We start from the raw sequence: 14083 nt of genomic DNA on the forward strand, positions 1-14083 counted from the left end.
CAACATGAAGACTTTCTCTTAAGGAGACTCAGGGGAGAATGTTTCAAACATACAATTTCCTTCTATTTTTTTATACAGTGGAAGGTCAACCTCTGAGTAAACTATTTGCAAAATATAAAGAAAATTGATCGGATAGTTTACCTGTTTGCCACGCTCAAATTTATGTCTTAATTATGTCTGAATCATCCCTGACATTTTACAGAGGATTAAATAGGAAAAAGGGGTTTTTTCATTTTCAATTTCATATGTTAAAAAATAAGACATACAATTTTCTTATAATTTTCAGCAGTGGAGGGCTAATGTATAAGTTAACTTTTTGCCGAATTAAAATGAAATTAAGCAGTAAGTTTTTATGCTATCCACCCTCATAGTTTGGTCCTATAAACATGTCATGCCAGCCATTTTACATATAGAATTGTAAAAAATAAAAGAATGTTTACGAATCAAATTTAATTTTATTTGCAATTGATAAAAAAAGAAAAAATTCCATTTACAAAAAACATAAAAGGATTGTGCATATATTTTAATTTTGAAAATTCTATTTTTAGTTTTAATTTTTGATGCTGCAATAAAAAATGCCTGAACATTCATTTTTGTCAATTGCTGTGTCAAATCCTCAACTGAAGTCATTGTAAGGTGCGACTCTAATGTGGATAACGTCAATTTTGAGGAAGCGGCAAAATTATTAAATACTTCTGAACATTACTCAACAATTTAGTTCACTAAAAATAAAATAATAATAATAAACCAATGTAATCTATGTAATCAGTTATGTAATCAGTTATGTATTCAATGTAATCAGTTATGTAATCAATTTTATTAGTAATGGTCACTCACCTTGTTGTTTTGTTCACCCAGCATCATCTTGAGTCCAGAGACCACTACTTCCTGCTTGTCCTCCATGGCTTCACCTGTAAAACAGAAATGTACCTGTACTTTTAAAAGTACCTGTACCTATATAAGTACCTGTATTTTCACAAGTACCTTATGTACTTGCACCTTCACAAGTACCTATACCTCCACAAGTACCTGTATGCACCTGTACCTCCAAAAGTACTCTCTACAAGTACCTATATGTACCTCCACTTTGCAAATACAGTTGAACTTCAATATCTCCAACACTGAATACAATGGATATGTCGAAGTGGTTTGTAACTCCCAACCACTTTATAAAAATCTTTTTACCCGTTATATCTTGAATACTCGGATATTTCGAATTTTTTAAACAGTCCCATCTAGTTCAAGATAACAAAGTTTGACTGTACATGTATTTCCCTCACTAAAATAATTTTACTTTCACAGTACCCTCATACAAAAATTTGATTCTACAATTTTCATCTTTTACATAACATTTACTAGACAAACAAAACACTACATAATGTTGAACATAAATACAACATTCTTTGATTTGCTATATAACAGGGTTCTTATGTATGTAAGAAGCAGCTTTACTTTTGTGCTTACTTATCATTAACTGACAATTTAATCTTTAAATGACAGTATCCATCCTCACCTTCTAATTGATAAAAACTCAATTATATACTATTAAATAGCAGGTGCTTCATAGTAGAACTCTTCTTTTAAGATCAATGTCAAACCATCAACTCAAAATTGCGAAAATCATAATGCTGAAAATCATTGACACACTTCAAATTTACACCCGAGAAAAAAATCATTTGCTATAATTCATGTAAGGCAGCACATACTTGCTGCATTGATAAGGTGTTTGAAGATGGTCAGGATTCCGATTCGGATTTTTTCATTTCCTTGCTCCAACTTCTGTAGCAGTATTCCAGTCAACTTCCCAGAAAATGGACGAGCTACAAACAGAAAACCACAATTAAGAATTATTTTCTAGTTTTGTCAATGTAAAAATATTTACTTTTCTTTGGCTTGACTTTTGGCAATGATAACAGCTTTCTATTTCATTGTACAGTGCATTCTCTTTCCACGATCTTTTACAGTTTAAATAAAGGAAAAGTGAGCAAGCTCACATACCCCATCCTCTCCCACTACTTGATAAAGCTACACATAATGCATGGAAGGTTATGCATCAAACACACATTGCATCAAATACACATTGCATCAAATACACAACATAATTTGATAAGAGCATAACTCAAAAATTCATTTGTTCAAAACTTCTTACAAGCTACATAGAAAATGATTCTTTGATTCTTTTCATCACATAGTTTTCAATAATATCTTGCTTTGAAGCCTTTCAGATGCAAACCATTATTCTAGTAGGATTGCACAAAATTATTTACGATATTATTTATAACCAACACAAATAATGCTAAATATCTGTACCAAGTATTGCGAAGCAGCGGAGCACTTCATTGTGGTTCTTGATGCTGAATGGGTTGTTGTAGTCGGGCGGATTAAACACCTGGAAAAGAAGCATGGTCAACTACATCTTCTCACTTCATGAATGGTCTTATGTTCCTTCACTGTTTGTTCATTTCAGATGATTGTTTATAGTAGAATCAATCAATCACTCCAAGTTCAATGGACATCAGATATCTGGACACCAGATACCCAGACAAAACAGTTTACTTTAAATAGATTTTATTTTGGAATTGCTTTTTTATGTTGTTTTGTGTGATTCATCCAGAATTCCACGTTCAAAATCTGGAATGTCTATTTTTACCACAAAACACTACTTAATTTTAAATTTTGCTTTAATTATCTATTCATGTATATGGTAAAATGAATGGTCAGTTTACACTATAGATAGCTTTCTCCTGCTTATCAAGAGATTTAATTGTTGTAAAAACATCTTATCTCTTATGTAGGCTGATTTTTTGGCAAATTACTACAGTAGAAATAATCTTTGTTTTTTAAACCAAGTGTAATAAACACCAGTTCTTATGTACATGCAAAGCTTCATGAAATTGCATCATCTAGTTCTTTTATGGAGCCAGCTCAAAATACAGGTACACTTACTTTAGGAACATATCAAAGGAAATTGTAATTTTCCACACTTTTAAGTTATTATGATTATAAAAATAATACAATGTACAATTTGAGAAAAATTATTATTTTTTGATGATTAGTGATACCATTTTTTAATACATATGAAAAAAACCCCAGTTTTTCCATCTTTTATTAATGTTGAATTAAACAGCATGGCATCAGACTTTGTCATTATAAGTTTTGCAACTAGGCATTCTTAGTGTGAGGTGATATACCGGTACACAGACTATCAATATGACTTCTGACAACATTTGCATATACACATTAAATAGATTTCTGGTGAAAAAGTTATTTATGTCAAAGTGAATTTAATGAAAAGACAATTCTAATGTATTGCTTTTTGGTATGGAAGGCAAAGAAAGCAATATTAACAGCCATTATAAAAACTACTAGAAATGATTCATTTAAGATAGCTGGTCGCTTAACCTATCCAAATGATATAACTGGAAACAATGGTGTCCAGATTACTAAGGTTCCTCTGTAATTAGCAACTTTAGTTGACAGAGAATTAGAATGATATAACAAAAACTGAGCAATTCTTAGACATTTTTATCCTTTATATTAATTTTATAGAGATATTGGTATGAAAAGTACACACACAAAAATAAATGTACCATTATTTAATGTTTTTGTATTTGATTTAATTCTTGGTGTTTTACCTGTGATCACCTGGCCAGGTGTTTCATTCTTACCTGTGGAAACAGAGCTGAGAGAAGCAGTTCTAGCTGGGGCTCCAGGATCGTATTCCCCTCTGTACAAACAGCATCCAGGACATTACACAACCCCTGAAACATTCAAACTTTTCATGTTTTGAACATGACTTTATGAATACAGTAAAACTCGTTTAGTACGAACACGGATATTGCGAATTCACGGATATAGCGAAGTCACCTTGGATCCCCAGCTATGTAAATTGAATGAATTTCTTATACGGTTATAACGAATTACGGATATAACGAAGTAATTTTTTAGGTCCTAGTGACTTCGTTATAACCGAGTTTTGCTGTAAATCAAAAAGACCATAAGCAAGTACAGGCTACTTATAAATATGTCCCTTTAATATAACTGCTAAAGCATCATCACTTGTTGGTTAATTGTTAAATGAGTCGCAAGTGCTGAGTTTGATCTGATATGATTTGCGCCTGGCGACTCAACAAGTAACTGTAATAATAGATATATATTATTTACATCTACATGGTTACACTGTACGCCTTCCCAGTATACAGAGAAATAATCACCTGTGTAATGTGGAATGGCTCAGGATGTTTCTTGTACAATCCCAGAATTCCTTGCAACACTCTTGGTAGAATCTCTTCCAACTTGTCTTTGGCCATCAGGTGTGTCATGTGACCCATGGCCTCCACAATTGTCAGGCGCAACTGAAATTAGAGGAAAAAACATAATACATGATTTATCACTGAACAATGGCTCCAGAATAAGAAACTTCATCTGATGCCAATTAAGAGCTGCTTCCTACAGGGATGGACACAATGTTAGGAGGGCCGTTGGGAAATTATTAAGACATTTACCCTTACTTCTCAGGAAAAACACACCAGTTCAAAAAAAATCATCAGAATGTTATCAAAGATAAATTTTACAAATGTTAAAGGAAGTTGCTAGTCATCAGCATGACAGCTGAAAAACTTTTATGCTGTCCTGGAGCAACTGCAGACTTATTCAAGGTCATTTTGATACATCTTCCTACCTCTTAAATAAATCATGAATTCTTTTCATTTCTCATCTTTTTATCATTGAGGGAAGTCAACAGCTACATATACATATTCTCTCCTTTCTTCATTTTTTTTTTTTTTTTGGGGGGGGGGGGGGGGGGGCTTCTGAGCAAACCTCATACCTGAGCAAACATTTTGGCTTTTCTAGTTCAGTGGTTCTTGAAAGTCAAGTTAAAGGAAAAATTTAGTCTCTAACAGTTATTTTGTACCGATGTTAGAACAGTTCCATGGTCTTTGTCACGCAACTGATGGGCAAAAGTTTGTCATGTGAAAAATATTTGTCATTAGGGATGGGACAAACTACCAATGCACCAGTGTAAGAGGAAAACAGTTTATCATTTGACAAGGAAATATTAGCAAAACATGAGATGATTGGGTAAGAGTTAGTCAAACTGTTGAGTAAGTGTCACAACTGAAGTGTTCACTCCTACTCGTTTTGCACACATACATGTTTCTCTGCAGATTAAAACTTTATAGAAGATTACGTAACAAATGATGACTGCTGATTATATCTTTAGAACCCACCTGTAGAATGAAAAAAGACTGCTAAGTCATCATAAAAATATCAAATACACATCCCTATGTGATAAACAGTATACATGCACTAGTCTCAAAGAAAACTTCTAGACAAAATCATATCTACAGACAGAGGATCAGATATTCCTGTCCATCATATTTCATTTGCAGGCTGTATATTCATATATAGAAACATGAATGATTAGGAGACAAGTGTCCTATTCTCTAAATTGCAACAATGATCAGACAGTTGGGTCCTTCAAGCTGTACACTGCTTGTAAATAGGCACTGTCTGCCATGTTTCTCTTTCACCACCGTTATCCCTGCAACCCCTATATAAGGCGCAGACCTCTTAACAGTTAAGAGTATTTCGCTGTAGAGATCTCACCTGTGTGGACGTACATCTTACTGGGCCACGATAAAATTATCAAGTTTTACGCACTTTTTTCCAGCCAGGAGAATACTAACATCAAATATACTGGTCAAAATATAATTTACAATCAGATTATGCACATAGATTAAGAATAAAATGCATAAAATCCAAACACCACAAAAGGAATACTACATATCAGCCACGAGTTTCAGGTGTGCAATCAAGTGTAATGAAATCGAAGGGTTTAAATACCAGATACCTATGTGATGGTGCCTATTCACAAATGGTATTCAGCTTTAAATTCAATACCCTGTTTGCACTGAGATTGTAGTAAGTTTGGAAGTACAGCCCAAAAAACCTGAACACCATTCTCATGGAGGATTTCATGCAATAATTTTTCAAATCAAATTGATTTTACTTTTCAAGACCACTAAGTAAAAGATGTTACACAACAAAATTTAATGCAGAATAATAAGTGGAATACCCAGTATTATACGTGACATAATATGTAATGCATATAATGACTGCTTCCTTTGTTTAATAGAGTCTCTTGAAGAATAATCATTAATTGAAGTTCCAGAGTGTTAAATAATTTCCTACTTTAAATTATTAATGAAATATAATTTGCCTTCATAAGTGGAATTTTATGAGCCTGGAATACAAATCAACAGGATTCAGTATTTCACTGACCAATCAGAAAGCTAGTAAGAGAAGGGTACAGACTGGAAAACAAGGAAGTTGTATCATCCAATAATGTGACAGAACTCCTCCTAGTACATGTATAATGTGACAGTACTCCTCATAGTACATGTCTAATGTGACAGTACTCCTCGTAGTACATGTATAATGTGACAGTACTCCTCATTGTTCACGTATAATGTGACAGTACTCCTCATTGTACACGTATAACTTGGTGTCAGTTAATACTCCTCATAGTACATGTATAATGGGACAGTACTCCTCATAGTACATGTATAATGTGACAGTACTCCTCGTAGTACATGTATAATGTGACATTATTCCTCATTGTTCACGCATAATGTGACAGTACTCCTCGTAGTACATGTATAACTTGGTGTCAGTTAATACTCCTCTTAGTACATGTATAATGGGACAGTACTCCTCATAGTACATGTATAATGTGACAGTACTCCTCGTAGGACATGTATAACTTGGTGTCAGTTAATACTCCTCAAAGTACATGTATAATGGGACAGTACTCCTCATAGTACATGTATAATGGGACAGTACTCCTCATTGTTCACGTATAATGTGACAGTACTCCTCATTGTACACGTATTACTTGGTGTCAGTTAATACTCCTCATAGTACATGTATAATGGGACAGTACTCCTCATAGTACATGTATAATGTGACAGTACTCCTCGTAGGACATGTATAATGTGACAGTACCCCTCATAGTACATGTATAATGTGACAGTACTCCTCGTAGTACATGTATAATTTGGTGTCAGTTAATACTCCTCATAGTACATGTATAATGGGACAGTACTCCTCATAGTACATGTATAATGTGACAGTACTCCTCGTAGTACATGTATAACTTGGTGTCAGATAATACTCCTCAAAGTACATGTATAATGGGACAGTACTCCTCATAGTACATGTATAATGGGACAGTACTCCTCATAGTACATGTATAATGGGACAGTACTCCTCATAGTACATGTATAATGGGACAGTACTCCCCATAGTACATGTATAATGGGACAATACTCCTCATAGTACATGTATAATGGGACAGTACTCCTCATAGTACATGTATAATGGGACAAAAATCCTCATAATACATGTATAATGGGACAGTACTCCTCATAGAACATGTATAATGTGACAGAACTCCTCGTAGTACATGTATAATGTGACAGTACTCCTCGTAGTACATGTATAATGTGACAGTACTCCTCATTGTTCACGTATAATGTGACAGTACTCCTCATTGTACATGTATAACTTGGTGTCAGTTAATACTCCTCATAGTACATGTATAATGGGACAGTACTCCTCATAGTACATGTATAATGGGACAGTATTCCTCATAGTACATGTATAATCGGACAGTACTCCTCATAGTACATGTATAATGGGACAAAAATCCTCATAGTACATGTATAATGGGACAGTACTCCTCATAGTACATGTATAATGGGACAGTACTCCCCATTGTACATGTATAATATGACAGTACTCCTCATAGTACATGTATAATGTGACAGTTCTCCTCATAGTACATGTATAATGGGACAGTACTCCTCGTAGTACATGTATAATGTGACAGTACTCCTCATAGTACATGTATAATGGGACAGTACTCCTCATAGTACATGTATAATGTGACAGTACTCCCCATTGTACATGTATAATGTGACAGTACCCCTCATAGTACATGTATAATGTGACAGTTCTCCTCATAGTACATATATAACCTTGGGACAGTTAAAGATTTATTTCCTTATAAAACAAGGAAGTTGTATCATCCAATAATGTGACAGTACTCCTCATAGTATATGTATAATGGGACAGTACTCCTCATAGTACATGTATAATGGGACAGTACTCCTCATAGTACATGTATAATGTGACAGTACTCCTCACAGTACATGTATAATGTGACAGTACTCCTCATAGTACATATATAACCTTGGGTCAGTTAAAGGTTCATTCCCTTATAGTTATAAGTGTGGATCATGATTCTGGCCATTTTTTGACTATATATTAATTTCCTTGTATAATGTATAATGTGACAGTACTCCTCATAGAACATGTATAATGTGACAGTACTTCTCATAGTACATGTATAATGTGACAGTACTCCCCATTGTACATTTATAATATGACAGTACTCCTCATAGTACATGTATAATGTGACAGTTCTCCTCATAGTACATGTATAATGTGACAGTTCTCCTCATAGTACATATATAACCTTGGGACAGTTAAAGATTTATTTCCTTATAAAACAAGGAAGTTGTATCATCCAATAATGTGACAGTACTCCTCATAGAACATGTATAATGTGAAAGAACTCCTCATAGTACATGTATAATGTGACAGTACTCCTCATAGTACATATATAACCTGGGGTCAGTTAAAGGTTCATTCCCTTATAGTTATAAGTGTGGATCATGATTCTGGCCATTTTTTGACTATATATTAATTCCCTTGTATAATGTATAATGTGACAGTAGTCCTCATAGAACATGTATAATGTGACAGTACTTCTCATAGTACATGTATAATGTGACAGTACTCCCCATTGTACATGTATAATATGACAGTACTCCTCATAGTACATGTATAATGTGACAGTTCTCCTCATAGTACATGTATAATGTGACAGTTCTCCTCATAGTACATATATAACCTTGGGACAGTTAAAGATTTATTTCCTTATAAAACAAGGAAGTTGTATCATCCAATAATGTGACAGTACTCCTCATAGAACATGTATAATGTGACAGAACTCCTCATAGTACATGTATAATGTGACAGTACTCCTCATAGTACATGTATAATGTGACAGTACTCCTCATAGTACATGTACAGTAAAACTCGTTTAGTACGAACACGGATATTGCGAATTCACGGATATAGCGAAGTCATCTTGGATCCCCAGCTATGTAAATTTAATGATTTTCTTATACGGTTAGAACGAATTACGGATATAACGAAGTAATTTCTTAGGTCCCAGTGACTTCGTTATAACCGAGTTTTGCTGTATAATGTGACAGTACTCCTCATAGTACATATATAACCTGGGATCAATTAAAGGTTCATTCCCTTATAGTTATAAGTGTGGATCATGATTCTGGCCATTTTTTGACTATATATTAATTTCCTTTGTAAATTTTAAAGGAAAAAAAAGGATCTTTTCCTTATGGCTAATAAGATGAAGATCTGGCCCACACAAGATCATAAAGCACTCTTAGGTTTAAGAAAAGATTTGTACACTGTCTTATTGTCTTGTGATAAAAAACTTTGAAGGAATTAATCACTATTAAAATGTTTCTCCATATTACAGTGATAGTTAAAAATTTTAGCATAATTTTATGATATATCATAATTATGTACATGTATATGAATGATTGTAATTTTGATTTTAGTCTAAATATGCTTCATGATCCTGAGGCCTTAACTTAACCCTGATGGTTAACTTGTAAAGTATTTAGCTTCCTTAATCTTGATGTGTATTCCTTTTTTTAAACTTTGTTTTATTTGTACCTTGGCCTCTTTAGACTGGAGCCAGCTAGAGAAGAGGACATCAAACGCTGATCCTATCTCTTGAGAGAACCGGTCCTCGGTGATGGACGGGTCTGGGGCCTTGTCAATGTTAGCACAGTACTCAATGATAGCCTCGCTGAACTTGGAGAGAGCTGCAAAACAAGACACCCTAAAATGTTTGATAGAACTGAAAGATACAGTCAGCTAAATATGTCAAATGAACCTATTTATGTTAGAGTTGTCCTACAGGGAATACAGCTAAAACTGTATATTAGTTACAGAACATTTAGAATTTCTTTCAGTCCCTGCAATGTGTAATTATCTACACTGCCATGCAACATGACTGAAAAAATGTATAAATAACAAAAATCAAGGTTTCAAAATGAATTTTAACACATAATTAATCTCTTCACAATAAAGTAGCTATGTTAAATGAATTAACACAGGCATTCGCATCATCTAAAAAAATAAATTCTGTAACACTGTCTACATTGACTGATGAGATGACTGTGGATTCCTTATTTTATGCCCAAAGTACTTTTAAACTACGCAATTCTGCTGTTTTGTATCAAATCATTGGAATCATAGAACTGTAAATGCCAAACTCTTACCATAATTCTATATATTTTACAACTGTCAGAAAAATAAAAGCAAGGGTTCAAAAATCTTCTAGGAATGCTTCTTGCGATTTTTTCACAGTTATTAATTCCTCATGCATGTTTGACAAGGGATCTAATGTATATCAGTGGCCTACCTGCTGAGAAGACCCATTTCATGTTGTCGTGTTTAACCATTCCAAGCATAGGAAGGGTGGTACTGAGAACAGCTGTCAGATGGGGGACCATCCTGTAAACTAGAAAACAGACAAAAGTTAGTCTCTACTCCATAGGTCATGTTAAATATCTCTTCAACAGACTCACGTGGGCTTAAAGTTCCCTACAGTTCACCAGTTGTAAGAAGCCAACCCTATCCTTTTCTAAACACATCTGCATGGTGTTTTACAGAATTTTAACAATTTTGAGTTAATTGAAATGCTTTCTTAGATTTGTAAGCTATTATATTTACCATTAGCCTGGGCTAGGTTGCCAATTGTCCGGACAACAAAATAATGAGGGAGAGTGCCAGGCTGAAATCTCTCAAACATCTCAGCCATTACTTCGTCACAGTACTGAGCCCCAAGAGCCACCAGAAGTCCACTGGCTGCATTCTGCCAGTCCGGTACCACCTCCTAATTACAAAACAAGAGGCTTGTGAGACACACAGCTCACCTTAGGAACAACCCAACAGGTAGAAAATCAAAAAGTCCAGCTGGATTCTAACTCATTACTTATAGTAAACCTTCTAACCCACTGCGCTCTGCTGTTAGGTGACAAAATCAGAAAAGAAGCTACTTATATAATTACTCTTCATTTTATTGTTTATTTCAATAAACAATTCGTCACAACATAGAGGTGTCTCATACCACCTTAAAGTACATTATAATTAAAATACTCTCACCAGTTTAGGTTCTCAAATCTTACAATAATTAGCCAGAAAATACATTTTAAAATATTTTGGAAAGGTATAAGTTTTAAAAACCCCAGTGGGATTCGAACTCATAATTTACAGATTTGTATCAAACCCTTTAACCCACTTCGCTGTGCTGTTATTGTTCTATTTTTGGAAAGAAACTGTTTATAAAATAACACTTGATTTTATTGTTTATTTTGATAAACAGTATTATTATACCTTAATATAATTACTGTATATAACGTTACATCGGAATGGTTCTAGACAGTCACGGGCAATAAAACTTATTGTTATATTCAGTAGTATATTCTCACTATATAACTCTATATTATAGACAAATAGTCAATAATTGTAATATTAGCTCGTCCCAAAAATATTGCCCAGTCAATGTTTTTTTTAAAATTGACCGGCTAGGAATAATTTTAGAGAACATTCCCTATATTTCAAATAATTGCCTCATATTTGTTGATTAGTTAACGGTGACATAAATAAATCTTCGCGACTCCAAAACAAGATAACATCATAATAGGCAATCAGTCAGGGCAAGTAAACAACGAACGCGCAATGCAATGGTTCGCTATCATAACGGGGATATGGAATTGCACGAATTATTGTGAAGTAAAATCAGGTAAAACATCTTAAGCTTACTTCCTACGGACGATGGAATATCACCAGTGACCTTTTGATGCCGGCAATAATTTGGAAATGAACTTTGCGCAAAATTAAATTTGTAAATTCTATGTTGAGTCAAGGTAATTACGGTGATCTGTTTTCAAATCCTTTCTTGATTTTTGGTTTGTTCCTTCATATAACGAAACAAATGTTGACTGAGTTTTCGGGCAACATTGATTATATTAGCCCCCTTGGGACGAATATATTGCCCTCCGCTTTGCGTCCTGCAATATTTCATCCCTCAACCCCCGTCAATATTTGTATAACATTTCCCTGTCATATTTTACACCATATCCCAACTCTTCAAATTTTCATTCCATGCGTATCACTATGAAATATTGCTAGGATGAGCATACGATGTGATTGAATGATTAATTCTAAAAAAAATTGTTTTAAATCCTTTTTATATCAGAAAGCTGATATTGAGAGAGGTCGGTAAACATTCACCATCTTATTGCTTCATTAGAATAAAAACATAGGTAATCACAGATTACAAAGCTCACCGAGACAAGGTATCACCTTTATGAGGCATCACCTGTATGAAACCACCTTTATCATTTTAAATGAAAATCATACTTTATGATCTTGGATATTCATGGATACTGTTTTGACACAATATCATATATCATCTGTTAAAAAATTGTATGATAATCATAGGTTCATTTCATACGGTATTATAAGATACAATCTTTATCAATACAATAATATAAAATAGAATATTGCATCCTATGAAACTAACAATATATATCATATAATAAAATAAAATACAGTACTGTAATAAACATTGATGAGATATGATATTATATATAACATATGATATGACATTGTATTGTGTTATAAATAATTGTATTTTATTACATAATATAATATCATAATATATTAATATATAATACTATTACTTATTGGGTTAGTTACTGACTCACTACGGAAATATATTGAGTTGATCAATCTCATAGAAGGCTCGGCGAGTCAGTAACTAACCTAATAAGTGTTTTGTTTTCTCGAGGACTTTCAAGCGACCATTTATTCACAAATAGCGATGATCTACGCAAAGCCATGTACAAGATGCCTTACATCTCGTCCAATTTAACTCATTTAAACTCTTCAAAATTTTCAATCTCACCTTACAAATACTCTTTCAAAATCTTTGCTTCACCCATGTTTACTTACAATGTTTTGTTGCTATTCAATTTTAAATGTTTTCTCCCTTTCCTCTGCAGAGATTTGAGCAAATTTCGACGCTGCCATTTTGTTCTGCTCCAGACAAAACAATGTGACGTCAATATTCTAAGGGCAACTACTCTAATTTTAAAGAATTTCAAAGGGCAACTACTCCAAATACTTTAAGAACTTACGGCATGCAGTTTATGTATAAAATACTATGAAATGTCGAAATGAGTAAGCGAAGCGTCGACCAATGACGGCCATATTGCCTAATATTATTTCTCACAGAACAAATATAGAGATATATGAGGCAGTCACGTGCTATGTTTAAACCAATGAAAATGTGACATTTCAGTCCAAGGGAAAACAAAATATATTATTATGATACAATATTATATTACATAATACATCATAATATTGTAACATATGATATTAGGGTGAATTAACCATGCATCGGACACATACCTTGGATCGGACAGCTTTGTTTATAAATGTACAAATAAATGTGCATGCGCTCATGTGTTGTTTTGTATATTCCTGAATTAGAACAAATGAACTTAATCATTATTAAGAATTTGACAGTCACATTGTCAAAGAAATAGCAATATAGGCATCGTAAAATGACGTCAAATACGCCATTATTGAAAATTTAGTTACGAAGATTTTACACTAAAGCATTATTTGAATGTTGTGCGTTTGATTGTGAATTAGTGAAAATGCACTCTCTGCGTAAAATAATTAGAAAGAAGTAAATTTTGAAACAAAATTTGATTTAAATAAGTTCAAGAAATTTGAACAATTAATGTCAAGGTCATTTTTGCACCACATGTTCATTTCACCATGGATCGGACACAAATTAACCATGCAGCGGACAGTTTTCACTGCATGATTTCTTCTGATA

At 33.6% G+C, this 14083-nt stretch overlaps 1 protein-coding gene across 6 annotated transcripts in view; it reads right to left on the reverse strand.

The window, feature by feature from the left end:
• The window catches only part of LOC128186740 (maestro heat-like repeat-containing protein family member 1), a 72185-nt gene that overhangs the window by 45596 nt on the left and 12506 nt on the right, over window positions 1-14083 (reverse strand). For all 6 annotated transcript variants that reach the window (XM_052856615.1, XM_052856614.1, XM_052856616.1 and 3 more), the window contains exons 4-11: window positions 10903-11065; window positions 10592-10690; window positions 9838-9989; window positions 4215-4355; window positions 3669-3761; window positions 2311-2389; window positions 1707-1820; window positions 838-911 (exon numbers count right to left, since the gene is read on the reverse strand). In XM_052856615.1, the coding sequence (XP_052712575.1) occupies window positions 838-911; window positions 1707-1820; window positions 2311-2389; window positions 3669-3761; window positions 4215-4355; window positions 9838-9989; window positions 10592-10690; window positions 10903-11065 (915 nt within the window). The remainder of the gene's footprint in view (window positions 1-837; window positions 912-1706; window positions 1821-2310; window positions 2390-3668; window positions 3762-4214; window positions 4356-9837; window positions 9990-10591; window positions 10691-10902; window positions 11066-14083) is intronic.

This window comes from Crassostrea angulata, chromosome 6 (assembly GCF_025612915.1).
Source record: "Crassostrea angulata isolate pt1a10 chromosome 6, ASM2561291v2, whole genome shotgun sequence".
In the NCBI taxonomy this organism is placed as follows: Eukaryota; Metazoa; Mollusca; class Bivalvia; order Ostreida; family Ostreidae; genus Magallana; species Magallana angulata.